The 27,908-nt window shown below is 61.1% G+C and overlaps 1 protein-coding gene across 2 annotated transcripts; it reads left to right on the plus strand.

Moving 5' to 3' along the window:
• Nucleotides 1-37: 37 nt before the first annotated feature.
• On the plus strand, nucleotides 38-27,789 carry CCDC40 (coiled-coil domain 40 molecular ruler complex subunit). Of its 2 annotated transcripts, none has more exons than XM_053912044.2 (20): nucleotides 38-770; nucleotides 2,053-2,113; nucleotides 2,585-2,738; nucleotides 2,775-3,124; nucleotides 5,444-5,582; nucleotides 5,873-6,036; nucleotides 6,629-6,712; nucleotides 6,790-7,009; nucleotides 9,661-9,818; nucleotides 10,004-10,126; nucleotides 12,010-12,131; nucleotides 14,249-14,675; nucleotides 18,332-18,577; nucleotides 19,262-19,475; nucleotides 20,581-20,750; nucleotides 20,837-20,928; nucleotides 22,422-22,542; nucleotides 25,434-25,622; nucleotides 25,927-26,085; nucleotides 27,185-27,789. In XM_053912044.2, exons 1-20 carry the CDS (start codon nucleotides 742-744, stop codon nucleotides 27,434-27,436), a joined length of 3,474 nt encoding a protein of 1,157 aa, XP_053768019.1. In that variant the 5' UTR covers nucleotides 38-741; the 3' UTR covers nucleotides 27,437-27,789. The 2 variants fall into 2 exon arrangements, with proteins under 2 accessions (XP_053768019.1, XP_053768018.1); XM_053912043.2 differs by having other exon boundaries at nucleotides 38-230; nucleotides 544-770; nucleotides 2,585-3,124.
• The last annotated feature ends 119 nt before the right edge of the window (nucleotides 27,790-27,908 follow it).

Raw genomic sequence — 27,908 nt, forward strand, 5'->3', positions numbered from 1 at the left:
CCAGCCCGGCCTGGGACCGAATCCGACACTGCCCTGGTTGCCTTAGCCTTGTGGCTCCAGGTCCCAGGCCCTAGTCCCCTGGATTCCAGGCCTCGCCGCCTGCCCAGGTCCCAGGCGCTGGACTCTGCCCCCTACGCGAGCCGCGAGCCCCCCAGAGTGAAGGCGGGGTCGCTGGGACATTCCACGTGCGCCCTTGCCCTCGACATCCGGCCCTCTGAATGTTTTATTTTGTATGTGGGGGTTAGGAAGGGGACGACACCCGGCAGCAGGCCACTGGGTACCCCCGCCTCCGAGAATCCTTCGCAGGAACCCTGCGGAGGGGGCGCCGAGACCCCCAGGTCTGGAGAAGGGTGGGCGGGCTCCAGGCTGGGGTTCCCGGAGCCCCCGAAGGTGCAGTCGGCTCCAGGGCTCCTCGCGTCTCCACCTTCGCCGGCCACCCTGGGGCACCGAGCGGCCCCGGGTCCCGGAGGGCACCCCGCGCGGTCTCCTGGGGCATCGGAGTTTCCGGGCTGGACGCACGTTGACGCGGTTGTCGCTTTACAGCAACTCAGCGCGGTGGGGTAGCGCTCGGACGGCGGGCAGCGGTGGAGGGTCCGTGCTGAAGCTCGGACACGTCTGCTCATCAGGGAGCCTGTGTCTCCCGCGCGCGGAAACCGCACCCCGGCCGCGCGCCCCGGCCACCTGCTGCGCGCGCGGGGTCTCAGCCCGCCGGATGTTGACGGCGTCGCCCAGCAACGGGAGATGGCGGAGCCGGGCGCCGGGGCCGGCGGGTAAGCGGGGACCAGAGGCTGCGTTCTCGGAGAAGCCCCCACGGCTCCCCCTTTCCATAGCGCCCCGTAGCCCCCGGGGCGCCCCTTCCCTCTCTTCCCGCCTTTGCCCCTTCCGTCCCCACTCTCTGCGCCGTGCCCGCCACCCCCGCCCGACCATCCCGCCCCCTGCGCGCCCCTTCTCCCTCCTCACGGCCCTTTGTCCTCTCCCGCATCCGCTCTCTCTCCCCTGGCCCCAGACGCCCCACTCGCGAAAACCCGGACGCCCAGCAGTAACCATGGCAACCCCACGCCGGGCGGCCTCTGCTGCGGAGCCGGAGCCGCGCGCAGGCGGCTGTACGGGGTGGGGGTCCTCGGGGGCCGCCGCTGCGGTGACCCCGGGGGCGGGAGCCCAGCCCAGCCCAGCCTCCCTGCCCCCTTGGAAGAGCGACCCTGCCCCCTCCCCGGGCTCGGGGTTCCCCCGGGCGCGGGGAGCGACCAGAGCACAGGTTGTCCGGGAAGGGTCTTGCCGCCTGGTCCCTGCTCTTACGCTTTGTTTGGAAGCAGAGACGCCCTGTGAAAGAATTCGCCCTTAACCTGGGACGTTTCTGTATTGTTCCATCAAAAGAAGGAAAAAGAAAGAAAGAGAGTGGGCCCGGGCTAGGAGCACCGACGTGGAAGGCAGGCCGGGCTACAGTAAATGAAAAGCCCGAACGCCAAACGGCGCCACAGAGTGGTCTCCAGCTCAGGGAGGGTTTGAATTCCTGGGAAAACCCGGGAAGGTACGCGCGCTCCGATCCCTCGCCGGCACCACTGGTTATTCGAGAGGACGAGTCCCCGGGGGATTTTTATCACCCGTGTCACACGCCCGTGTCTGCTTTAGCTTGACTTAAAAAAGATAATGAGCTTGTATTGTGAATTAAAAATAATAATAATTTTAAGCCTGTAAATCAGGATATTCTCATCCTACCCAGCCCAGAGTTCAGGGTAGTTGTCCTTTTTCCTCCGTGTCCTTCGTTGCTCTCTGCCGCAGTTCTGTGGCCGACACAGGGAATTCCAGGTGGCTTTCCTGGACCTGCTCGCGCTGCTAATGTTTCAATAGTTGCGCTTTTCATTCTTTCACCCACGGAGCCGCCTGGGGTTGCCCTCCCACGCCCTGACCGGCACCGTCCAGTGTTGGGGCTGGTGACAAACAGTAGCACCCGCAAGTCACCACCCAGACACACGGAAGTCCCCAAGGCGAGGAAGGCCCCCGGGAAAGAGCCCTCTAGTGTGCGAAGCGATTATGAGGTCTTTCTGCCACCAGGTCCCACCTGGAGGGAGACTCGACTCCTGGAGCGGAGGACCAGGACACCGGAGGCGACAGGGTAAAGTTCCCCGAGGGACGAGTTGTTCAGGGCAAGTGTTTACTGGGAATTGGAGACGTTTAGGGGATGCTCCAGAACGGTGCACCCCACCCAAGAACGGACTCAGTTCCCGTGCCAAGAACCACGGTTCCCTTCCGGGCATTGCGAAGTGTTGGGGCCCGGCGGGCCGCGGGCGCACCCTGCTCTTAGAGAACCCCACGCTGGTCAGAAGTTGCTCCCTGCAACGAACAGCAGCAGCAAAAAAGCACAGAGGAGTGAGCACGAAATCATGTCCAAGCGATGCCCAGAAGCGTGTGGGCGGAGCTTCTACATCGGTGTAATTACACCGCGATAAAACCTCCAAAGGGGGGGAATCGGGACAAGTATGATAGCGTAATCAATAAAACATAATAAAAATAAAAAAAGAATAAAACCTCACCAGACCCCATGTAACTTTGCTCCCTGATGTTTCCCTCTGCCACGTGGCTGCAGGCATCGACAGCGGAGCAGAGCGGCGACCCGGAAAATGGAGAAGCCCTTGATGCTACAGAGCTTTCTGAGAGGGAGGTCACACCTGGAGGAGAGGTCACACCCGCGGGGGAAGTCACATCTGATGGGGAAGTCGCACCCAAAGAGGAAGTCGCACCTGAGGAGGAAGTCACATCTGATGGAGAAGTCGCACCCGAGGGGGAAGTCACATCTGATGGGGGAGTCACCCCCGATGAGGAAGTGGAAACCCAGGAGGAAGAGGAAACGGAAGAGGAATTGGAGTCCCAAGGAGAGACCATGTCCCCCGAGGGCAGAGTCAGCTCTTCAGACCAGATGTATTCGGACGCCAGTCCCGGGGACGTGGCCAAGGAGGAAGATGACCCCTCGCCCTCGTCTGAAAGGGCAAGCAGGGGAGCCAGTCTCGAGGACGGAGAGTCCTTCCCTCCGGCAGGACTCAGAGAAGGTGGCACCGCCTCGCAGCGTGCCAAAGGCTCCTGGGAGCTATCCGGCAGGGGTGCCCCTGGGCACAGGGCCAGCACCCCGGTGAGTCGCTGCGATCTGTTTCATGCAGCTCTTGCTGCCCCTGTTGTTTGTCACCCTGTGTGGGGAACTCGGGGCGCACTTCAAATCCCCATTGCGATCCCTGTTAGAGTTAGAAATTGCCTGGCAGGTGTCTCAATGCCAAGGGTGGGCGCCCTCCACAGGGCGGGGCGGGGGGGTGGCGGTGTCCGGGTTTGTGGTCTCTGAGCTTCCAGTCCAGTGAGATGCTCCGTGACCAGGGTGGTGCCCTTCACCTGCACCCTCCAGCGTGGGGACCGTCTGGCAGGTGTGGCCGCGAAGCGCTCCGGACACATGCATCGCTGTGGTGCTCACCCCCACAGGATAACCTCTGTGCCCCACCTCCTCACCCCGCACAGGCCCACACCCTGCCTCAGGTGGTCTCCCCTGTTGGGTGAGCTCTGAGAGGGGAGCAAGGGCTGGGCGGGGCGGGGAGAGGCACGTCCCATCTCTCCGACACTGACCGTGGTGGACACCGCTGCGTCCTTGGCATGTGCTGTCTTGGTGAGTCCGACAGCAGCCCTGTGGAGCGGGCACAGTGTCACCCTCACGTCATCATCCTCACGGCACAGGTGGGCAGGCAGGGGCGGAGGACCTGCCCCGCCCAGCGCCACGCAGCTGTGATGGCAGACGGTCACTTTTGCTCCCGGGCTGCCCTCCTGACCCACGAAGCAACGATAGCTCCCCGCCCCGTGGAACCTGAGTCCACAACTTTGGAGAAAGACGTGACTGGATATTTGATGGGCCCTCATTAGGCTTTATTATTATCAATGGCACATACACGGTCGAGACCACTTCTAAGAATCTGACCGCAGAGCAAAGCGTCTCCGCCTGCTAAGATGACCAGGAGACTTGAAGTGTAGGTTGGCCTGCGGAGCTGTAAACCCAATTTCCATCCTCGGGGCTAGTTTCTAGAAAATTCACTGGGAAACGGTTTCCAAATGTGACCAACCAGAAAAGCAGAAACAGACCCTGTGTCTTTCCTCCTGCCTGGTGCCAGTTCTCTAGAAGAGAGAGGAATTGTGGCCCTGGCTGGTGTGACTCAGTGGATTGAGTGCCAGCCTGCCAACCAAAGGGTCGCCGGTTCCATTCCCAGTCAGGGCATGCGCCGGGGTTGCCGGCCAGGTCCCCAGTAGGGGGCGCTGGAGAGGCAACCACACGTGGGTGTTTCTCTCTTTCTCCCTCCCTTCCCCTCTCTCTTTAAAACAAAAAAGGAATTGTTGACATGTGAGCCACTGCGTCCAGCGGTGTGCAGGGGTGCCTCACTGACTGCTCGTTAGGGGACCCTTTCTGGACACCCCAGAGGCGGGCATTTCACTCGGGGTCCCCATGGATGTCACTGAGCCTCTGGGTGCCTCAGACATCATTTCCAGAGTCCACAGCATCTGAGGAAGCTCAGCTACAAAGAGAAGTTGCTGGGGGTCGAGACAGCCCGACCTGGAACTTGCCCTTGGGTGGCTGTGTGAACGCGGGCGAGGTCTTTCGCTTCCGTGGGGCCGCTTCGCCTGCAGGTGTCTCCTTCCCAGGGTGGTGGTTACTAATATTCACCCGGTGATCATCAGCAAGAATTATTGCCAACGGTAAAATCGCGAGTCCCTTGTAAAACGAAAACGGAGCCAGGCGGCTTTCTCGAGGGAAAACATTGTCTTATCAAAATGCTCCCAATGTGAATGGTTTGAAAGAAAGGAAAGACCCCTCTTGGGAGACCAGGGTGGGGCCGAGGCTTCCCAGGGCGCGTTCGTAAGGAGGATGCTGGGAGATGCTGCCCGGTCCCCGGGGATCGGCGTCTGCGGGGAAGGAGCCTCACCCAGCACAGCTGTTCCTCTGCATTCACAGACCTAGACGGGCAGAGACACACCCGCCCGGACCCCAGGTCGGGGCTGGGGGAGGGGGCGGGGTAGACAAGGGCCATTCCGACCATTTGCAAAAGCCAAATACTCTTAAAAAAAAAAAAAAAGATTTTATTTATTTATTTTTTGAGAGAAGGGAAGGGAGGGAGAACGGGAGGGAGAGAAACATCGGTCAGTTGCCTCTGCTGTGCACCCCGACTGGAAACTGAACCCACAATGCAGGCCTGTGCCCTGACCGGGAATCAAACCAGCAGTCTTTTGTTTTGCCGAGTGATGTTCCAACCGGCTGAGCCACACCTATTATTCAGGGTGAGCCGAATAATCTTTGTGTCCAAACGGTTCTCTCTTCCTTTCCCGATCCTGTTGAATTGTGGGCACTGCGGTGAATGGAACCCGGTGGCTTCCCTGTCTGACCGCGCACTCACAGATGTGGGCCTGGCTGTTCTCGCTCTAGAAAACATCGGACGAGGAACTCCGATGGGAGGGCCCCGCGGTGGGGGCCCGGCACCCCCTGAGGCTGAGCCAATGGAGCAGCACCACATCCTTGGGCGAGCTGTCCCTGCCCCCGGAGGGGCCCTTGGGCCACGAGCCAGGTACCACGGCCCCTGCCCTCAAGATAAGCCACCTCCCTGCCCCTTCGGGGCCGGGGGTGCCCCATCAGTGAGAAGCCAGCTCTCTGTCCACTATTTATGTGACCATTTCTGCGGAGCATGGCGAATCGGTGGACGGAGGTTCAGGAGCAAGAAGAACCTGCGAACAGAACTCTAGACCCCACCCACTGGAACCTTTTTTCTAAGTCCCCTCACGTGCCCGAGGTTGGAAATCAGCTTTGTCTTACAGCTGTCTCTATGGCCTCCTCCATGTCCTTTGCTGTCCCCTCCAGAGGAGCCCGATGCCCGCCCCCCGGAAGGGTCCCCAACCTCCTTCCTGGACAGGACCCAGCAGTTCGGCCCCTCCGAGGAAGGACGCGTGGAGCGAATGGAGTCCGAGAGGAGCGACGAGGCCGAGGAAGACACGTCCCCGCTGGTGGTCTTGGACCCAAGCCACGTAAGGGAACCTTGCCCGGTCCTGCGTAGGTGAGGAGGGACTTACCGAACTTAGGCCTCTCTCTGCCCTCCGCCTCCACGGGCCAACCTGTCACCCCAACACTGGGCCCCGCGTCGCCTGGTCACAGAGCAGTTATTCTGCATGGTTCCGGCCTGCTGCTTGGAAAGCACATTCCCCTTTTAGGCCCATACACCCCAAATCGGTTTTTCTCAACCGCCGCTCTGCTGGCACTCGGGGCCCCGTCATTCCTCACCGCGTGGGTGTCTTGGGCAGGCAGGGAAGGCAAAACCTGACTGGAAGAACCCATCTGCAAAGCCCTGCTCCGGTCCTGCAGGAGGGCTGGGGCTGGCCCCCTCTGACCTGGGCCTCCACGGGACCCCGGCCCAACCTGCCCTGTGCTTTTGCCAAAACACACACTCAGGTCTGCAGTGCCTGCAATGGGACCTCTGGCTTCCGGAGTAAGAATCCGGGCCAGACTAGTGAGCGCCCAGCACGGAGGTCATTCCTGCCGCACCCCCACACCCCAGGGAGGACACCTGGGGCTGAGGTGCAGAGGGGCAGGGAGACTGACGCGTGTGCTCTGCCCTTGTAGCCCCTGATGCTAAGATTCCAGGCCGCCCTGAAGAGCTACCTTCACCGCCAGATAGAGAAGCTGTCGCTGGAGGTTCGAGATCTGGTGCGTACACGCCGTCCCACCTGCCGCCCGCCCGGTGCCCATGTCCCCCTGACCCCCTGTTCCTCTCTCTGCCGCAGGGCATGGCTGCCAAGCGAAGCCGAGCTCAGCGGCAGGAGCTGGGGGTGGATCTCTACGGGGTCCAGCAGCACCTGGCACGCCTGCAGATGCAGCTGGAGAAGAGCCACGACCGCCACTCCATCGTGGCGTGCGCCCGCCAGCAGCGGGAGGAGGAGCTGAAGCAGGCACGCGCCCTCTACACCAGGACCTGCGAGACCACCAACGAGGAGCACCGAAAGCGTAAGCGGCTCCGGCTCTCCTCGTGTCCCCGAGGGCTCCCCACCTCCCATTGCAACCCCTTTGGGCATCCCCATGTGCCGTCGCGCCCCTGAGGGTCCCCCTGACGGGCCGTCACAGAACATGGAGAAAAGCGTGTCCTGGAGGGTGCCCAGCCTTTTTGGAAAAGGGTTGCATAAACGTCTGAGAAGGCACCTACTTAGGAAGCAGCCACCTGGGGTGCCTGCTCCTCAGGGCACTCAGAGGGAAAAGCGGGAGAGGCTGCTGGGCGGCAGAGCTCCAAGGTGGGCGAGTCCAGGAGGCTGGGAAGCGTGGGACCGCAGGGCGCAGAACATAGGCAGGTGTGAGGGGTTAGGTGAAGTCCACAGGGTGCAAGGGCTTGAACAAGCCGCGGGCCTGCAGCCAGGGAGGCAGCCGCTGACGTAGGGAGGCCGGGCGGCTTTGGACGAGATGAGACGGCAGGATCAGGACCCCCACACGCTCTGTCCCTACTACAGCGACACCCTGCACAGCACAGGGGTCGTGCAGGGGTCCTGCAGGGTCACAGGGAGCAGTGAACTCTTCGACTCTCTGCACCTTATTTTAGTCGTGGTGCTTTTTTACGTTTCCAACTTTAACAACTCGGGATTTCCATCGTGACGGAGGAAATGACCTAAAAGAATCAGGAAGAGAACCGAATGGCGCATCCGTCTCAGCCGTGGCCGGAAAGAAGCCCAGTGGGCCCTGAGGACAGCCAAGAGGCTTCCTGACATTGGTCCCGCCAGTGCCCACTTATCGGGCACCAATTGCCACCAACGTGGCCGAAAATCCCCGAAAGGGAAGAACAGGACTTTCCCACTAAAGCAACAAAGAGCTGTGTCAGTCCTCCAGGTGTGACAGCCACCTGAAAGTGGGCGAGCCCTCCCTGCCGCACACCTCAGGGAGCGCCCACCAGCGCCCCTCAGCAGAGGCTCCAAGTGTGGGTGGGCTTCTGGAAAGATCTAAGCATCTCCACCGACTCTGGGTCCTTTCTGGAGGTGACCAGGCAGCAGAGGCGGAGGCCGTCCCACCCAGCACCTGGCTAACAGCGTCGGTTCTCCATCCCTGGCCCTGCCTGCTGGCGCGGCCACTGGGTCCCTTTGGTCAACAGGGAGCTTTGCTGCTGAATAAAGGTCCATGGCTGCCTGCCTCACCTGGGAGGGAGGTGAAGCCCAGCAGCCACTGAAACCATCCAGTCAAAGTGTGAGTCCTCGGGGGCAGCCTGGGCTGGTCAGACAGAGCAGCCTCCTGCCCGGGCCAGTCGCTGCTCTGGGCAGCTGGTCCGTCAAATGAGACCGAAGTGCTGGAGAAAAGGATGCTTGGAATTTAAGAATAATCGTCAGCCAGGCGTTAAGTATTCAAATCAGTGCTGTGGAAACTGAACACGGAAACGGAAAAGCCGGTTTGAGGAATTCTCCCCCAAGTTCAGGGCAAACGCCCGAAGCGATGGGCGTTTTGAGAAAGATAAAAGGTCAGCAGATCTGGGAATGTAATAGTCCTAAGAGAGGCATTCGGGAAGATCAGGGGCGCTAGCCAGTGACCTCAGAGGAAAACATTCGCGGGAACGCAAGGGAGACTAGAGTTTCAGAGTTCCGAGGCAAAGACGCAGGAGGGCCTCGCAGGTGGCAGAGACGGTGAACACGCCCAGCCAGAGCTGGTGACGTCCCTAAATCCCAAAAGCAAAGAGGGAGAGTGCAGCACTTGCTGGGTCACTCTGCCCTCCGTGGGCAGGGAGCTGGGCAGCTGCCTCCCGGCTGCTTCACAAAGCTCAAGGTGACCCTGCTGCGAAAGCCCGCGCCGCGTGGCCGCGCCGCGACACGAAAGTGTGAAGCCGACCCACATAGGAGGTGTCAAAGTCCTGGAGAGGAGAAGCACTAGCCGATATATCGAATACGGTTCAGCAACAGAAGATTAAGCTCAATGATGTGTTAAAAATGCCCCTCGGCCAAGAAGGGCTTATTTCTGGAAAAAATTGAAAACAGGAAACTAGTACTAGTTTAATCTGTTATATCCATCCGTTAAAGGAAAGGGAAGATCTTTTCTGGGTGGGTGCTGCGGGGTGTTGCATGAAGCCCACTGTGCACCCTGGGCTGGGGCAGAAGGACAGGCCTTGGTAAGTATGTAGCAGGAACTAACCAGGGAGCTTAGCTCTGCTCTCCGCCCTGGAGAAATTACTGTGAGAAAGCTGGGGGAGTGGAGGACGCCCACCGGCGCCCCTGCTGGCCGAGGGAGGAACAGGAAATGAGCGCAGTGCAAGGCAGAACTGGCGCCCCCCGCCCCCCAGTGGCATCCCCTGGACCCTGAGAATCACTCTCCCTTCCTCCTCTGCTTTTCTCCAGCCGGAGGAAACGCTCTGCTTTAAAAAGACTCGCCTGCTTCAGTCAGGCCCACCTGAAGGTTTTCCTTCTGCCACGCGAGGGTCACTCCTGGAATGGATTCATTCACAGGAGGGACGCTGGGGTCAAAGGTTGCAGCAGCCACTTAAAAATCTGCCCACCCTCCCCGCCCTCCCACAAAGAGCCGTTCGAAGCCCGCCAGTGGAAGTCGGACGTCCCGGCAGACGCCCGGCCGGCGACCGGAGCAGGCAGTTCGGGGGAGGAACAGGGCAGCGGGCCCTTACGCCGCTCTCTCCGCAGTGGCGGCTTTGCACGCCGAGATGGAGAACCTGGCTCTGAACGTCTTCTACATGCAGAACGTCGACCAGGACGTGCAGGGCGACATCCTCGTGATGACCCAAGTCGTGAAGAAGGCGGAAGTGGAGCGGGCGCGGGCCGAGCTGGGCAAGAAGCAGCAGGTGCGGTGCACGGCGAGGCCGAGGCTCAGGCGCCCGCCCCAGCCCTCCCGCTCTCCAGACCGTGGCACCTCGCTGCGCCCCTCGCGTGAATACCGCAGCCCGGACCGGCCGTGGCCAGCCTCGGGGTCACCCCCTCGGGTCGGGGGTCGGGCCCCGAGTGGCCTACACGTGGTGTCGTCCCCCAGGACCTGCACGTGGACCGACTCACCGCCCGGGCCAACCAGCTGGAGGAACAAGTCGCCCTGTTCGAGGCCCAGTACGTTGCCCAGGCCGAGGACACGCAGCTGCTCCGGAAGGCCGTGAGCGAGGTAAGAGCGACCCCCGCCTGCTCAGCTGCGGAAGCACCCTCGTGGGTCACCCTGCCCACGTGCCTGCTGAATGAATGACTGGGCTCTGGGCCCTCTCAGCATCTCAGAGTGTCGGGCCGGCCCTGCGGGGACGAAGCAGGTACCGGCTGACCGAGGCCGTGCAGTGATATTCCTCCCGGGAGCTGGCGCTTTGTGTCGTGGCCGCGGTGCGGCTCCTCGGGGTGGACGGAAACCTCCCCGGCAAGCTCAGGCCGGGGCAGCGCCTGCGTCTCCACTCCGTGTGGGGTGAGGGGCAGACCCAGTGCGGCACCCAATTCCAATCGGGACACACTAGAGACCAAAGCTGCCAGGACTCTCTTCTCCTGCAGCTCGCCATCAGCATCTGCGTGTGCCGGGACACAGGGAGGGACAGGCCACCGTCACTGAAGGGAGGGTAAGGGCCCAGGCCCACGGGAGAGCTGCCTCCCTCCCAGCCTGGAAATAAACTTAGTCCAGATGTGTTCCCGTCAGAATCTCAGAAAATACGGCTTTTAGGCAGGAAAGCAATTCTGTAGTTTATCCGGAAAATAACCATGGAAGACCAGCCAAGACTTGTTTTGGAAGGGAAGGTTTGAGAAGGGTGACTGACCGCCCCGGTTTCAGCCCCACGGCGGGGTTCCTTGAGACGTGGGACTTGCTAGGCCACAACCGTAGCGTGCTGGGCACACCAGGACGGTGGGTGCCCCCGGCATCGCCCCGGAGACCAACATCACTCGGCCCTGGGCTGGGGCGCACGGGTCTCTGAAAATGCCGGGGACTGTAAATTATGGAGAATGAGTGAGTTACGTACCCCGTGGTGTCGGGCCATGTGGTTAATCATTTGGGGGGAAAAAATTAGACTTTTTCCTCATACCAGACACTGAAATAAATTCCAGATGGGATCAAGAATTTAAATGGGGAAAATGTACCAGAGGAAAAGAAAAGAAAACTATTTCTAAACTCCTGGGCCGGAGTGGGCTTCCCAAGTGTGACTGGGGAAGGAGACTCTGGAAGGGAACAGCTGCCCAGCAGGAACAAGGCAGGAAGACCCGGGCACGCCAGACGTCGCCCGTGCCAGGGGTCAGGTCCCCGAGCTCCGGGTCGTTCAGGGTTGGCGGTGAACATTTGCTGATGTGGAACCCCACTCACCATATGCTGATTGAGGGCCGGCATGGAGAAGATGGTTACACGCAGGCACGCGCGTGGGGGAGACAGCGCCGGGAATCAGATGCGGCAAACTCTACGGGGGGCTCGTAGGTGGTGTCACTTTCTTTTTGCTTACTGTATAGAACCAACACACTTTAAAATTTTTTTTCTTCATTTTTTTCTTCATTTTAGAGAGAGAGAGACAGAGGGAGGAGAGAGAAACTTCGATTTTTGTTGTTCTGTTTATTGGTGCATTCATTGGTTGGTTCTTGCATGTGCCCTGACCAGGGATCGAACCTGAAACTCTGGTGCATCGGGACGACGCTCTAACCCACCGAGCTACCTGGCTGGGGCCACATTTCTTTTTTTTTAAGTGAGGAGGGTGTTTAAACTACTTAAAGAATGGCTTCGGCCAAGGTCTTTGCAGCCTAGCCTGCACCTGGGCTCCAAGGCCCAACCCCCGTGCGGGGTCTGGCTGGCAGCAGGCGTCCCCCCAGGTTGGCCCCCTCCTCCTCTTTCCCTGGTGTTGATCCCACAGGGCCCCGAAGAAAGGCTCAGGTGGGGCTCCGAGGAGTCTGTACAGCCCCGTCTCATTTCACGTTTGGTCCTCTTGCTGGAGCAAGAGAAAGAAAAGTGGGGGTGGCGGGGAAGGGAGAGGATGCGGGCGGTTCAGGGCTCCGAGCCTGGCGTGTGGGCACAGCGTCCCCTCTCGGCCGCAGGCCTGTGCGGAGATCGACGCCATCGGCATGGAGAAGAGGCGGGTCCTACAGCAGTGGACTGCCTGCCTGGTGGGCATGAAGCGCCGGGACGAGGCTCACCGGACCATCCAGGAAGTGCTCAGGTATGGCGCCCGCAGAGCCTCTCGAGGCACTCCCGGGGCGGGGGGCGGGGCTCACAGCGGCGAGGGACCGGGCTGTCATCGAGCAGTGGTGGGCCCGCCTGGTCCCAGGTGAGCAGGCCTCCTGGGACCGAGGAGGCACCTGCAGCCCTGCTTCCGCCCTGAAAGCTCCCTCATTGTTCACCAAGATTTCAGCGTTTCTTAAGTCCTTTGAAACTTCCCCTGGCCTCAGAGCAGCCAGGCTTTCCTGCTCAGATTTCCTGGGAGGATTAAGGAGATGTGGAGGAAGAAGAGAAAGAGGTGTTTATCTGCGGGAGATAAGGTGTCCCTTTGATCAGAGGCCTCGCCACCTGTGTGCGGAAACCCCATCCTCCCTGATTGTTTAGTCCCAGGCTGCGTTCCAGCCGGAATCCTGTTTAATCTCCCCCCTCAGGGGAGGAAGAGGCCCCTGCTCTGTTACTTTGGTGGGGGGCCGGGGTGGGGGGCAGTGCTCTGAGCCTTAATTCCCCAAACCACCCAGGCGATGGGGACCCAGATGTGACACCCCATGGTGTGCCGCTCACCTGCATGGCTTCCACCTGGTCCCACTGCTGGTGCCGTCCCAGAGCCTGGCAGAGGACTGAGGCACGAGAAAGACTTACTAAGAAGGGAACAAACCGCAGATGGCTCCTCTGTGCCCCCTGCACCATTGTCCAGCCCTTGGTGCCTCCAGAACCTAACCTGGAGCATCACCCACCCCCGCCAACCCCCCACCCAGCCTCGTCTCCCGGCTGTTCCTAGGGAGAGCACCCACTGGAAATGTGTCCCCGGACACAGGGCCGCTTCGAGGGGGCCGGGACTGCTCCAGTGGTGCCCCGTGTCCCATCTGGGCCCCGAGGCAGGTCCCCTCCTCATCCTCAGATAGCCCAGCGCACAGTCCTGGCCCACCAGATCTTGTTTCATCGTTTTTCTGTCGGTAGCCACCAATCAAGGAAGTTTTTCTTTTTTTAAAATGCCGTGATTTTGCTCTTGTGGTCTTTTTTATTTTTAAGATTTTATGTATTTTTAGAGAAGGGGGAGGAAGGGAAAAAGAAGGGAGAGAATCGTGCACAAGAGATGCATCGACTGGTTGCCTCTAGTGCGCCCCCAACTGGGGATCCAGCCTGCAACCCAGGCGTGTGCCCAGACCAGGAATTGAACCTGCAACCTTTTCAGTCTGCAGGCTGGTGCCCAGTCTACGGAGCCACACCAGCCAGGGCTCGAGGAAGTGTTTTTAAAGGGTGTGTGGGTTTTTTTCTTTATTATTTTCATCCAGGACAAGTGATCACATCACAGGACGTTTGAAAAACCAGCTACAGGATTTTAAAGTGCTGCTGTCTCTCCCCTCTTGTGACAGGGATGCTCGGTGTTGGGCTCAAGGGCCGTGGAGGGAGGCGGGTGGGAAGCAGGCAGCTCCCAGTGAGAAGGAAAAAAGTCTCCCCTGCAAACGAAGGGTCAAATTCCGCCATGCAGGGCTTGTCCTCCTTAACTTGACGTTAGTCACAGATATTTCCACGGCTAGCTGCTGAGTGGGAGCAGTAGAATTTGAGGTGACAGCCACTGCGGGGGCAGGGTGAGCCGCTGTCCCTTCAGTGTTCACATCTTTAAAACTGGCTGGTATGGCTCAGTGGATTGAGCACCGGCCTGCGAACCAAAGGGTGGCCAGTTCAATTCCCAGTCAGGGCACATGCCTGGGTTTCAGGCCAGGTCCCCAGTAGGGGGCGCTGGAGAAGCAACCACACATTGATGTTCCTCTCCCTCTCCCTCTATCTAAAGATAAATAAATAAACAAAATCTTGAAAAACAAACTGGGACAACACTCACCTGGCAGGACTGCAGGTGTGACCTCGACAGGAGACAGGCCTCTGTGTGCCAGCTTCCTTCCCTCCCTCCCCCACCGTGTAATCTTAAACACATTTTGGGCGCGGGCTCCAAGTGGGTGGCAGTTCTACCACAGTGTCGGCAAGCAGCAGTCAAGGCTCAGCTGCTGTGCAAACCATCGGTTTCTGTCTCTGCCCTCACTGCTGCCTCCTGGGCAGGCATGGCCGCGAGCCCCAGGGCCTGGCATGACTGACACGCTGGCTTTGCTCTCGTTTTGGCAGCGAGTGCCGGCATCAGCTGAAGTCCCTGGACAGCGAGGTGGAAGCCTACAAGAAGTCCATCGTGCGGGAGGAGGAGAAGAACGAGCGGCTGGCGGGCCTCCTGCACCGGGCGGAGACGGGGGCGGCCCTGATGCAGAAGCTGACCGCGCAGTGCCTGACCAGGCAGGAGGTGCTGCAGGGCCAGGTCAACACCTACCGGCTGGTGCTGCAGGACACGGAGGACGCGCTGGGCCGGGCCCACACGGAGCACGCGGCAGCCACGGCTGAGCTGCAGGTGGCCCACCAGACCATCCGGCAGGAGCTGGACCTGCGGAGGAAGCTGGACACCTGCATCCTGGAGAAGCTGCAGGAGCAGGTGACCTCCAACAAGATGACCAAGTACTTCCACCAACTCATCCTGAAGCTGCAGAAGGAGAAGACCAACCTGGTGCGTGCCCTTCCCCCGCCACTGCTGTCACGACAGGGGGTGTCCCCCGGGGACAGCGGGGTTGGGGCGTGTCCCACAGACCCAACAGGCACACACAGCACAAACCCCGTGGGCAGGGGCCTCGACGTGTCGCCTCACTTTTCACTTTTTGTAGCCGTGAAAGCAACGCGTTTTTATTCGAGAAAACCTGGAAAGGCGGAAAGGCAGCAGGAGGAAAATGAGGCGAGAGCTCTCCTGGGGTAGTCCTTCTAGAATGTGGGCCCATTTCCTTCTGGAGTGTCTCTAAACACACCCCCTCCTACTCGGGCACCCAAATACACGCACGCCCGGAAAGACACACGGACGCGCACGTGCGCACACCTGCGCACACACACACTCGCTGCCACACACCAACACGGAAGCTTGCACAGGGCCTCACGAGTGCCGCCGCTGGTTAAGCCGTTCGGACCCACTTCCACTCATTCCCCGGAAATGGGCACGGAAGGGCGGAGTCGAGCTTTTCCCTCTGTCCGTGGTGTTCTATTCTACCTCATTGACCATATGTAACACGCCGTTTTTAACACGCACTCTTGGAGACCCTGCAGTCCCGCGTTGGTACCGCTGCATCTCATCACCGCTCTCTGGGAGGCGCGGAGGGCCCACTCCAGGTGTCAGGGGCTGAGACGCTGGCAGGGCCAGCTGGCTCTCAGCCCTCGCCCACTGTCCAAGGGGGCAGCTCTGTGGCCCGAACCCTGGGTCCGAGGGTAGGAGCATGTTAAACGGATCTCAGAACCTCCAAGCCTCTGCCTTGTCGCAGTCGGCCTGGGGTTCCTGAGGGGGTGCGGCCTTCCTTCCTGGCCTGAGGGATGCCCCCCACCTGCCATGAGCTCTCTCTCCATCCCCCGGGGCTTTGACTCACCCTGCACTATGGCCCCAGGTCCCAGCCTCCTTGGAAAAGCAGTTCTTTGCTCAAATTGTTTCTCCTTCGCCTGTTCCAGTGCTGGACCCTGCTGGAGGCCCTGCCTCTGCGGGCCACCCCCTGGAGGGCCCCACGGAGGCCACTGCAGCCTGCACAGCAGGGCCTGCCCCAGACCACTTGGGTCTCAGGGGGACAGGTGGGTCCCCTCCAGAGGTCCGCAGAGTGGCCGCCGCATGAACCAGGAACACACGCCGGTGTGTCTTGACCTCTCTGGAAGGTTCCGCCTGTGCGCCTCCAGCCCAGGCCCTTTGTGGGTGGCATGTGGGGGATCCTAGGTGAAGGTCCCGGGGGGTCGGTGCACGGCCCCTGCGGGACCCTGGGCGTCGCTGGCACCCTCTTCCCCGGGCACGAGACCCCCACAGGTGTCAGAGGGTCGGCTCTAACCGTTCACAGAATTTGAGCACAACGTCTGGGGAGGCCCGAGGCAGCGCCCCTGGATATCACTGTTGTCATGACGACCCACAGGCCAGCTGGTGGGGCTCCCTGTCCTGGGGGTGGGGCAGGGCCCCCAGCTACCTGGTGGCTGCCTGTAGCCGCCTCACCGCCCCCGGACACCTGGGAGGGGGGCAGCTGTCCTGGCTGTGCTGAGGACATGGGGGACACGGGGCCTGAATGGAGCCTGTGAAAAGCTGGATCTCCTTGGGATGTCCTGGTGGGAGTTCTGCCCAGGCCCTTCACTGGGAATTAGGGGCAAGACCACAGCTGGGAGCAAACACGGGGGCCCTTGGGTGCGCTGCAGGGGCTAAGGAGTGTGGTGGGTGTGAAGCCACCTGTCTGGCCTGGCTGCTGCACCTCTGAAGCCAGTCCCCAGGGCCCCCCCTCCCCTGCCCTCCCCTGCCCTCCAGCTGCCCACGAAGCTCATGCATGTACTACCATCAATATCCAGAAGAGGGCAGTAAAGAGTTTGCTCAGACCCCCCCACACACACGGGAGGGGGGGGTGCTGGTGGCTGGTGGGGTGGGGCAAGTCTGGGGTCAGGAACAGAGGCTGTGGGTGGACGGAATTGCCTGGGGCTGGGGTCCAGAGGGAAGGTAGGCACCGGTCAGTGGTGGGGTCTGGGCAGTTCATTCAGGAGCTGTACTGATGTCCGCGAGGCTGGGTGACTCATTGGGGAGAACAGCCTGGGAGTGGAGCAGGGTGCCGGGGGAGTTGTGGCTGGTGTCTGGGTGCTGAGCACCAGGGCAGAGGGGAAGGTGGGGCCCTGTGAAGACCCCAGAGTGGCCTGGTGATCACGGACGATCTTGTAAAGAAAGGGACGGTGGCGGAGGCCGAGCTGAGAGGGCAGGAGGGCCCAGGTGGCACTGCAGGGCGCTGGTGACTGGAGATGCTGGAAGCTTCTGCTGCAGGTGGCAGGGCCTGGCTTTAAAACCTAGGAGTGTTGAGTGTCCTGGAAAGTCACCCACGGTGGCTGGTCAGACAGTACCTGTGGGGTGGAGCCCGCTGGGGTCCAGGGGAGGAGCCCAGGTGGGTGGGGGGCGGGAGGGGGGCAGAGCCACCTACCTGGAAAAGGACCTATTCCCAAGTGAGCCGCCTCCATGCCCAACTCTCACAAATGCCTTTAATTTGTGATAAACCCCGTGTCACAGGAGGGGACCCGAGTGCATCTGTCTTCTGAGAGCCCACGGAGGAGGTGGGGTGGGCTGGTCAGAGCTTCAGGACAGCGGGTGGGCCCTGCGGTGCCCCCAGGCCACTCTTCCACGGGCCGCGGCCCCGCCCCTTACTTTAACCCGGGGTGTAACCCGGGTCACATGCCTCTCTGACTGGATGCTGGGCAGCGCCCCACCGTGGGACCCGTTTTTGCAGGACTGTGTCCAGCCCTTCGGTAAAAGGTGGGGACATCTGCCCCACATGTACGAACCGGAAGCTGAGTGTCTGCCATTATTGAGAGTGGGAACGTCAACGTCAGCCTGCTGGCGCAGAGAGGCCTGGCACTGCGGTTTCCTCCGCCGAAGCACGCCGACCGCAGTGGCGGGGCTGTCCCCTAACACTGGCGAATGGACAGAGGCGGGCCACCGCAGCTGTGACTCCCTCCCTAGACTACACACAACGACCAGGGCGTGGCACAGCCATCAGAAATGGTGTGACAAGAATAGAAGACAAGACTTATCAAATCAAAAAGTGGCTCACATCCTGGTCAGGTGGCTCAGTGGGTTGGAGTGTCATCCCAGACACCAAAAGGCTGTGGGTTCGATTCCCGGTCAGGGCAGATACCTAGGTTGTGGGTTCGATCCTTGGTAGGGGCGCATCAGGAGGCAATTGATAGATGTTTCACTCACACATCAGTGTTTCTCTCCGCCTCACTCTCTCTAAACTCAATAACTTTTTTTAATCCGTGAGGATTAAACAAACCTGTGTATGGAGCGTGACCCTGCTTTATATAGAAGGACGGAAAGGACGGACAGGTTCCAGGTAGTGGTGTGGGCGACCCCGTGGCAGCGTGAGGAGCGACTTCCTCATCTGCGGTCACTCACTTCCACGCCACGCGTGTTATTGTCTGTTTAAGAAGAAGAAGCGATAACGTCACCTTTCTTTGTCGCGAGCTATAGGCAGGGGCCGGGGACCAGAGCTTCCTGCCGTCCCGGTGGTGGCGACGATGATGTGAAACGCAGACAGGCGGCTGGGAAACGGCAGGCCCGCCGGCTCGCTGGAGCCTCCCGGGGAATCAAACGTTCAGACCTGTTTCCTCCTGCTAATTCAGGTGACGCATCTTTCCAAAATTGATGGCGACATCGCCCAGGCCACGCTGGACTTCACAAACACCACCTGCCGGCTGGAGATGCACCGGGCGGCACTGGCCGAGCTGGACGGGGAGGTGAAGACAGTGAACGACCTCATCAGCAACAGCAAGAGCGAGATCTGCCGGCGCACGACCCTGATTGAGCGGAAGCAAGGCCTGATCAACACGCTCAGCAAGGAGCTGGAGCAGATGCTCTCTGAGCTGGGGGTACGGCCTGGGCCCGGGGCTGGGGGCCCGGGGGGCTGCTAGGTGCACCTGGCCATTTCGTGAACGTCTCACGGTTAGAAATGAACCACGTGGAATCTGTCCCTCACGGGGAGCAGCACCGGTGAGGGAGGCTCTGAGGCAGGGCCGGCAGCCTTCCCTGTCTGGGGCCAGAGAGGGACTATTTCAGGTGTTGGGGGCTGGGCCACTTGCCCCTGCATTGTGGTGAATGGACAGGTGTGGCTCTGTCCAGTCTAGGTTTGAGGCTGGAAGTCGGATAGGTTTCCCAGGTGCTCCGACCTGAGGACCCCAACTTGGGCCTCGAGCCCCAGTGCTGGGCGAGCAGCGAGCTCTCAGGTCAGCCCCGAGCCCCCAAGGGCTCTCTCCAAGCCACACCCGGTGGATTCTAAGGGAAAAAAGTCCCTGAGTGGGACAGTCTGCTGGGAAAAGACGATTTGCCAAGTCCCATCAGGTGAGCAAGGCCCCGCCCACCCTGCCCCTAGCCCCACACGGCTGTGGCACAGTGGGGCCCAGCCAGCAGTGGGGACCAGTGTCTCCCGAAGCGGGTCAGGAGCATGTAGACGGGGCCCTGGTATGGGCGCAGGGTCCCCGGGGTCCGGCCCCCGCAGAAAGTGGACCTTGGCCAACGTGGAGTCTCCTTTTGCCTTTTGGCAAATCTCCTCTCAGGGGGAAGAGCTGGGGCCCCTGGAGCTGGAGGCAAAGAGGCTGAGCAGGCAGCTGGACGAGCAGGGCGCGGAGGTGACGCGGGCCCAGACCAGCTGGCTGCGGCTGCAGCAGGACATGGTCAAGGCCACGCAGGAGCGTGAGGAGCAGCTGGCCTCCCTGCACCTGTTCCGGAAGGAGGTCCGCATCCTGGAGCAGAAGAAGCTGCGCATAGAGAGTGAGGGCCTCACGCTTGGCGCCTGGTGACTCTGCGGCCCAGGGAGACGGTCCTGTCTGGGGCATGGGGGGGCCGCCCGGCGGGCACCACCGGTTTTCACGAAGCCTCAGAGGCAGATCAGCGGCGCTCACAGCACAGGTTGGGAGTGTGGCCGTGGCCCGGCCCACGGCAGCCTGACTGGCAGGCGGCTCACACTCACGGTGGTGGACGATTGGGAAAATGCACTGAATTTGTTAAGCGCCGGCCTTCGGGGTGCTGCCAGAGACAGTCCCTGGAGGGGCGCCCTCCCACCCAAGACAGGGTGGCTCAGCTGAAATTGCCAACACGCTGCAGGTCCCCGGGCCGGTCCCCTGCCCAGGGAGATCAGTGACACCTCAGGCCCCCAGCTCGGGCTTCAGGAAGAGAATCCTTCTTCCTTTGCAGCTAAAGCTAAGCTTAGAAAACTGTCCCAATTCCCCCCCCCCCCCCCCGGTCCTTGTCTTTCCCCAGGCTGTGTCTAAATCCTAGGGCTCTGCCACGTGCCAGGGTGTCCGGGGAGGGGCAGGCATCCCTCCTGAGCGCCATCCCCCGCGTGGCCACCTGCTGAGGCATCCTGGTCCCTTTGGCCCCATCTGGTTTCTGACCCAGGATCCTCTCAGGTCAGCCCGGCCACACGGCCCCTGTAGATGCTGCCCGGTGGTCAGGGCCCCTTGCCCCTGAGCTGTGCTGCCACCTGCTTGCCCTGACACGGGCCCCAAGCCCACCTGTTGGCGACTAGGGCAGTTGTTTCCCACCTGTAGCCACTGAGCTGGGGGGGGCACTGTGGACAGGGGCGGGGTCCCCACGTGTCCCGCCACGCCTGGGACCTGTGTGTCCTCCTCCGTCATGTCCCCACCTGCCGGTCGCTGTGCCTGGGTCCTTCCAGATCCTGGAAGGGACAGGCTTTGGAAACCAAGCAGCCAGAAGGGACCCTGTCCCTCTCCCCTGGCCCTGGAGGGACGTGATTGGGGAGGGGGTGCCCAGAGGACAGTGGGGTGGGAGGTGAGCTGTGGGGAGACTCGGGTCTGCTCACCAGTTCTCGGGACCTGACCCCCGGCTGCTCCCTGGTCCCCGCTCTCTGCCATAGACAAGATCGACCAGGAGAAGAAGGAGCAGAAGGACATCGAGCGGCACCTGAAAGACCTGGACAACGACCTGCGGAAGCTCAACGTGCTGCTGAGCAAGAACCGGAGCAGCTCGGCGGACCTGCAGCAAGACAACCTGGAGGCCGAGAACGAGTTCGTGCACGCGCTCAAGGTCGGTCCCTGCCGCCCCCGAGGGCACGGGCCGACCGGAGGGCCCCTGCGTCCACCACACGGCTGTCCCCGCCCTGCCCCACGCAGGCCGCAGAGCGGGAGACCATCCAAATGCAGGAGCGGCTGGACCAGCTCACGGAGGAGAAGGCGTCCATCCTGAACAGCCTGGTGGAGGCCGAGTGAGTGCCCCTCCGGGCGCCCAGCCTGCCCTCCCCACCCCTGCAGGGCCCCGGCTGGGTCTGCTGCCCACGGAAACGCTCCCCCCCCAGGGCGGGCTGACCCCAGACACAGCTGGCCGGTACTGCCGGGTTCTGGTCCGCTGCCCCAGGAGGCAGTTCTCTTGCTGGACCAGGTATCGCTGAAAATAGAGCAGGTTTCGTTGAGATGAAGTTTTTTTTAATTACATTATTTTTATGATGCCAGGTCATAAAGCCACCCATGCTAACATTTCAATAGCCTCTCCAGGGCTTCTACTTCTTAATGTCAACTTCTGTCTCTGTGGTCGCTGTCCTCGGCTCCTCCTGAGGTTACCCGTTCCACTCTCTCTGGGTCTCTGTGTCTCTGTGTCTGTCTCTCTCTCTTTCTCTGTCTCTTTAGGCCACAAGTTTGTCTATTTCGAGGGCTGGCAAAGCTCTTCCGGGAAGAGCCAGGCAGTGCCTGTTTTCGGCTTTGGGAGCCCTATGGTCTCTGTGGAAGCCACGGGACTCTCCGGTCACAGCTCACGCGCAGCCATGGACACGCCGTGAGCAAGGGCTGGCTGCGTGTCCGTAAGCCTCACTGATGGACGCTGGGGTCTGAGTTTCACACTCCGTCCTGTGCCCGCCCGGGGCCCCCGGCTGTGTGTTTTACACTCGCGGCCAGGCGCACTGCAGCCACGGTGGCCGGGCCTCCACATTCGGGCGGCAGAGGCCGGCTGGCAGCTGGTCTGGGCCGTGACAGTGTTGTGGGTCCAGATCCCACTTGCCATGCTCGGCCCCCATGGCCCCTGCAAACCAGATGCCCCCCTCTGCCCCTGCCTTGGCCAGCCTGGGAGCCCCACCTGCCCCCCACCCCACCCTGGGTGCTGCAGAGGGGAGAGGCCATTGGTAGGCTCCCGTTCAGGAGAACGAGGTGGGAGCAGCAGGCTGCCTGTCGTCCCCGAGCACTCTGGGGACAGTGGCTCCAGGGGCAGGGAGAGGAGAGGAGGGGGAAGGCAGGGAGCAGTGGGATGGTAAACACACCCCCTGCCTCCAGGGAGGGAAGCCTCCCGGCTCCGGCCCCTCTCCGGTCCCCAGGGAGGCACAGCCCCTTGGCCTGGGTTGGGTGGGCCGGCAGGAACTGGAGAGAGGATGTCGGGGCCTGGTCCCAGAATGGGTGAACGTGGTTCTTATTTACCAGGCGCGCCCTTCGCTGTGCCTGGGTAGGGAAATTTGCCACCGGTCCCTCGAGGGTTAGGGTTAGGGTTACTCGGAGGGTCTCCCAGAGTGACTGCACGCACTCGCAGACATGGGCCCTCCTGCCCAGCTGGCCCCAGGGCGCAGCACTGCGCCCGCCTCTGCCCAGGCCTGACCTCCAGCCCCCCAGCAGGGCTCCTGGGGGCGGAGGGAAGCCTTAGAGCTGGAGCTCAGGGAAGCTTCAGGAAGAAAGCTCCTGAGACCCTCGGGCCCTCACACGGCCTCGTCTCCTTCCCCAGACACCAGATCATGCTTTGGGAGAAAAAAATCCAGCTGGCCAAAGAGATGCGTGCCTCGGTGAGTTCGGAGACAGGCCAGGCAGAGATCCGTGCCATGAGGGCCGAGATCCACAGGATGCAGGTGGGTGCGGGTGCGTGGGGCCCTGGGGGCGCCAGCCTCACCTCAGCGTCTGTCCTTCCCGCCCTGAACTGGTTATAGGGTAACAGGGACTCAACAGCCACATGACGGGGTGTCCCCAGCTGCTCTCTCATCCTCGGTGCCATCTGTGCACTCGGGTGTCTGAAAACGCAGGTGTGGCCCTGGCCTCACGGCCCACTAGGCAGGTGTACCCCACTGTTGGCCCAGAGAGAGTCCCGCTGGGTACAAGGGCTCGAAGAGCCCACCCCCCGATGTCCCCGGGGGCACTCGGCACAGGGCCACTCCCCCCTGTTGCCTTTCGCCGCCTGCTTTCATGACCTTAAAGAGGCCAGTGATGACATCACCAGCTGTCACTGAGCCGAAGGCCGGGGCTGGAAGGACACAGCCAGGAGTAGCTCCGGAAAGTAGATGGGACCTCAGTCTCACTGGCTGTTTTTAATAACCAGCCCACTGGCTGGGGAGCTCAGAGGGGCACCGGCCAGACACACATGCTCTGGATGGATGCCTCACAAAAAGAAAAAAACACGCCATTTAATTGGCTCTTCAGACCACAGAAGCCGAGTCTGTGGCCTCAGCAGTTCCGACGCTGCAGCACAGCTCGGATGGACACACGGACAGGCTGCCGCCGCCCTCCCTCCTATTGGCTGTTTGCTTTTTCCTGAACAAAAAAGAGGATTCGTCCGTATAAATCGGCAAGTCCTGTTGAAGGAGCGGTGTGGGTGTGGGCACCAAGCCCCTCTGTAACAGATACAGAATGTACCGCCCGCATGGGACTTAGGGAAACAATCCCAGGTTGATGAAAAGTGGGATTGTTTCCAGTTTGCTGTTCCGTCACTATAAACAATGTTACAATGATGTCCTTCCATCAGCCCCCACGTCTGGGCCGCCCGACCGCAGTACCCAGCCTCCTCTGCGCTGTGTTTTTCCCTATACACACGAGCCTTTCTCTCCGGGAAAGCACTTTCCGGCTTCTCTCTGGTGCATCTCAACTGCCAGCGTCACTGCTTTTGCACTTGGGGGCCGGTATGATTAGGTGGCACCAGGGGGACTGGAACGCCGGCACTTGGACTCGACCGTTGATCGGGTGACCTGGGCGGCTGCCAAAGTGACTGCTGGGCAGGGAGCGTCCCCAGCGTGGAGACGGGGGACGAAGGGGCATTCGCATCTGGGTGGTCGGAATGGGCCCATTTAAAACCTACGAAATGTTTCTTTCTGGAATTTTCCGTGTAACAGTGTCGGCGCCTGGCTGAGCACGACTAGCTGAAACCTCAGGACCAGAAACCGTGGATAAGGGGCCTGGTTTCCCTTCGTTTGCTTTCTGTAGGCTGGAGTCCCAAAAGTAGGGTTCCAGGGTCAAAGAATGTGTCACTTTCTGGCCGAACTCGAGTCTGACAGGTTATTTTCCCCCAAACGTACTCGAGAATCCCTGTGTCCCTTCAGCCTGGGCAGTTGAGGGTGTCTTAAGTTGACTAACCTTTTAATTTTTTAAAAAGATTTTATTATTTTTAGAGAGAGGGGAAGGAAAGGAGAAAGAGAGTGAGAGAAACATCATGTGGTTGCCTCTCCAGCGCCCCCTACTGGGGACCTGTCCCGCAACCCAGGCATGTGCCCTGACGGGGAATGGAACCGGCAACCCTTTGGTTTTTGGGACAACACCAACCCACGGAGCCACACCAGCCAGGGCGGTCTCTGTTCCACTCGACGGCCCGCTGTGAGGAGAGGTTTCTCGGGTTGCATGGACTTGGGTTGCTGGCTCACCGGGTGTGTGTGTCGGTGTTTCATTCGTTTCCCGGTGGGCTCGTTTCTCGTCTCTGAGCAGTTGTCAGGATCTCCTCAGCCCTCCTTTTGGGGCACAAACCCCATCTTCGATATCCCTTCCAAGGGCTGTCGGCACTGTGGGTCCTTCCAGCTTGTGCGGGGTCCCCGCCCCTCGGCAAGTGGTGTCAGTCTCTCTCTGCGAGGCTTCCAGGTTTCCCGTGTCGCTCAAGGAGGTCCCCCCTGGGAGAAAGTTACACAAGTACGTCCCACGCTCGTTTCCATTGTTGGCACAGGTTCAGGTCTTGAACCCGCCGGGAATTAATTCTGGCTGAGCTCCATCTCCCTTTCCGCACAGCTGGGAGCCGGCGTTGCCAGTAGCCCTTGCTCAGTGACCTGGGCACCACGGTGACCGCAGTGCCCCCCCCCCCCCCGCCCCCGTGTGACCTGACCTCCCCCTCGCTCTCTGTTCTCTCATGACGATCACTTCAACAAGGCTTGTCACTCTGTGGTCCAGGTCTCCCGCACCATTCTGAGCTCAGGAGCTCTTGCCTGGTCACCGGTTTTTAGTTCTAAACCGACTGTGCCGAGGCCTGGCTTACACACACTGACTGGTGCTTATTTCAAACGCTCGATGAGTTTGATACGTGTGTGCGCATGTGTGCCCGTCACCGAGATCGAGACCCGTGTGCCATTCCCGAAAGTTCCCTCCTGGTCCTTCATTGGCCTCTCACCGCTGCCCCGTCCCCAGGTCCCACTGACCACGGCGTGTCTGTCCTAATGGAGAAGGGGACCCTGGGACAGTCCGATGACCCAAACTACAGACTCAGCAGACTCCGCCAGGGGTCGGGCTAATGTCTTTCTTCTGGTCCAGCCCTGGGCTGCCTGCGGTCCTCCAGTGGCCTGACTGCCCCCCACCCCGGTCTCTGACCGCCCCCCAGGGTCACCCTGTCCTTTCATTCTCCACGCTGACCCTAACATGACTCTGTCCAGTGGATGGGGTGTCCGGACCCCTTGTCCTCTGGGGGCATTGCCCTTGCTGTCTCCCCGCTGGTCCCGGCGGGTGTGGGGTGGTGGCCAGCCTCCCACCTGCCCCTGCCCCGGCCTCATGTACGCAGGTCAAGCACAGGCAGCTGCTGAAGCGACAGGAGAGGATGATCCGAGACATGGAGCTGGCCGTCACCCGCAGGGAGACCATCGCCACCCAGGCTGAGGGACAGAGCAAGAGGGACAGGAAGCTGCTCACCCGGACGGACTTCCACCACAAGCAGACAGAGCTGCGACGGAAGATCAGGGACCTTCACAAAGTAGGAAGCCTGCTGAGGACGGCCGGTCCACAGGCTGGTGTCCACCTGTCCCCCTCCCTCCGGGTCTGCATGAGTCACCAGCCTCACTGGCGGGCGTCACTGGCCTCTGGGGAGCGGTCTGCAGCATGGGCTTAGCCGGGACTCACCCCCCACATTGCCTGGGTCACAGACCCCGAGGGGTGGGGCTGGCTTTGCTCCCTCTGGGGATCCTCCACGTGGTGTATAGAAGGCTCGCCAGAGCCTGGCTCCCCTCTGCTGGCCAGCCAGGACACAGGACCCCAGGATGATCCCATCTGTCCCCTAGGCCACCGAGGTATGCAGCAACAACATCCTGGAGCTGGAAGAAACCCAAAAGTGCATGAGTGACTCTCTTGTGGAGAAGCAGAAGCAGCTGTCCACCATGCAGACGCAGACCGAGGAACTCGAAGCCAGCCTAGAGAAGCTCACCACCCTCAAGCGACAGGTAGACAGGCCCCGGGCCCCCAGGGCCACGAGAGCCCAGGCTGCGGGGTCTCCCTACCGAGCAGCAGTCCCTGGGCCGTGGGCCCGGCCTCCTGCCGACCAGCTGAGCCCGCCTGTTGGTGGCACTGCCAAGTGCTTGGTGACCCTCCGTCTGTCCCACACACATTAGGCTCCCGCTGTGGTCCGGGCACAGCCCTGGGAGCCAGGGATGCCAAGCGGGACAGAAAAGACAGAAGCCACTCTCCCCAAGGTTGCATTCTGGGGGCTGGAGGACAGGTGGTCAACAGAGTCAGAGAAAAGCCATCAGGTGTTAGAGGTGGCAAATGCAATGGAGAAAAATAAACAGAGACGGTGTGGGGTGGAATCGCACTTTTAGGTAGGGGGCTTGGAGGGCAGGGCATTGGAGTCAGGCTGAAGGAGGCAAGGGAGCCAGCCGCTGCAGGCAGAGGGGGCAGTGGACCAAGCTGGAGCTCCCGATTGCCCCGAGCACCAGAGGCCACAGGCTGGACTTCAGGGAAGCGAGGACCACGATGGTGACTTTGGGCTTTTCTCTAGGGGCGGCGGGAAGACGCTGGGCAGGTGCAGGGCTGAGGGGAACATGTCAGCAGGACCGCAGGCTCTGAGGTTGAGGGAGGAACAGAGGGTGGCAGGTGCACACGGGAGGCCTCTTTGAGGCCCTGCAGTAGGTAGGGAGGACGGCAACCCGCAGACAGGGCTGCCGCCCACCTTGGGGCCAGTGGGCGGCACTCGGGGTGCGCACTGAATTTCAGAGTCATCTCAGCGGGGTTGCCTGGGAGACTGGATGGTGTGAGTGGAAGAGGGTCAGGCAGGACTGGGGACTTTGGGGCTGGTCGACTGGGACGGGGAGATGATAGAGGGAAGCGTCTGCCACCAGCCCTGCCACACAGCCGGTCACCTGCCCCTCGGATGATGGAGGAAGGCTCTACCCCAGCCTTGTCCCCTAGACATGGGGACTCATGCCTCCTGCGGTCCCTTTCCTGTGCGGCTCTGCTCCGTGTCATTTTTTCGAATCTGGGGGGCTGGTGAACGTCCTCTCTAAACTTTCCTGGCCTGACACGGGGTCTCTTGTCCCACCCAAGAACCTCTCTGAGCTCGTGACCCTGCAGACACGTCTGAAGCACCTGCAGGCTGTGAGGGACGGCAGGTACGTGTTTCTGTTCCGCTCCAAGCAGTCGCTGCTGGGGGAGCGTCAGCGCCTGGACAACCGGCTGGCCGCCATCGGCACCATCCTCGACCTCATGCAGGAGGAGCACCCCCAGTTCCGGGAGGCCCTGCTCAAGCTCAGGCAGACGGTGGCCAGCAAGCTGGACGCCCCCAGGCACTCCCTCTAGGAGGCAGCCCGGCCTGCGCCTCCCAGGCCTGCCCCTGGGGGAGAGGCTGGGATTTCGTGTGTGTCCCAGGGGCATAGGGTCTCTGTGTCGTGAAAGCCACATCTACCCTCAGAGAATGAACGGATGACGAGAAATGCATAGGCCAGCACTGCAGGAATTTCTTTCCAGCCACCCACCAGTTTAAACCAAGTCAAATCTCAATGTTCCCAGTCGCACTTAGGCAAGTCTTCCCTTTGCAAAGGCAGCGCCTGTTCCCAGGGTGCACCTGCTCCCCCGAGGGAGACCTGGGCCTGGGGGGCTCCTGCTTCTCCACGTGGAATGCTCACAGAGGCGCTGGGCTTCCTCCTCACCTGGGCTGGTGCCTGCTCTGTCCAGTGGTTGAGCGGAGAAGGGGCCCCACGGAGAGCTGGAGTGTGGGGCCCTCGGGCGCCAGCGTCTCCGCTAGCTAGGGCGCATTGGAAAACCCACAACC

The sequence above is a fragment of the Desmodus rotundus genome, chromosome 9 (genome assembly GCF_022682495.2).
Source record: "Desmodus rotundus isolate HL8 chromosome 9, HLdesRot8A.1, whole genome shotgun sequence".
NCBI lineage: Eukaryota > Metazoa > Chordata > Mammalia > Chiroptera > Phyllostomidae > Desmodus > Desmodus rotundus.

Excerpts from the sequence above, each read along its gene's own strand:
- CCDC40 (XM_053912043.2), top strand. The coding sequence starts at position 742 with ATGGCGGAGCCGGGCGCCGGGGCCGGCGG. Across the intron at positions 9,819-10,003 it reads AGCTGGGCAAGAAGCAGCAG|GACCTGCACGTGGACCGACT; the intron begins GTGCGGTGCACG and ends GTCGTCCCCCAG. Across the intron at positions 22,543-25,433 it reads CCGAGATCCACAGGATGCAG|GTCAAGCACAGGCAGCTGCT; the intron begins GTGGGTGCGGGT and ends TCATGTACGCAG.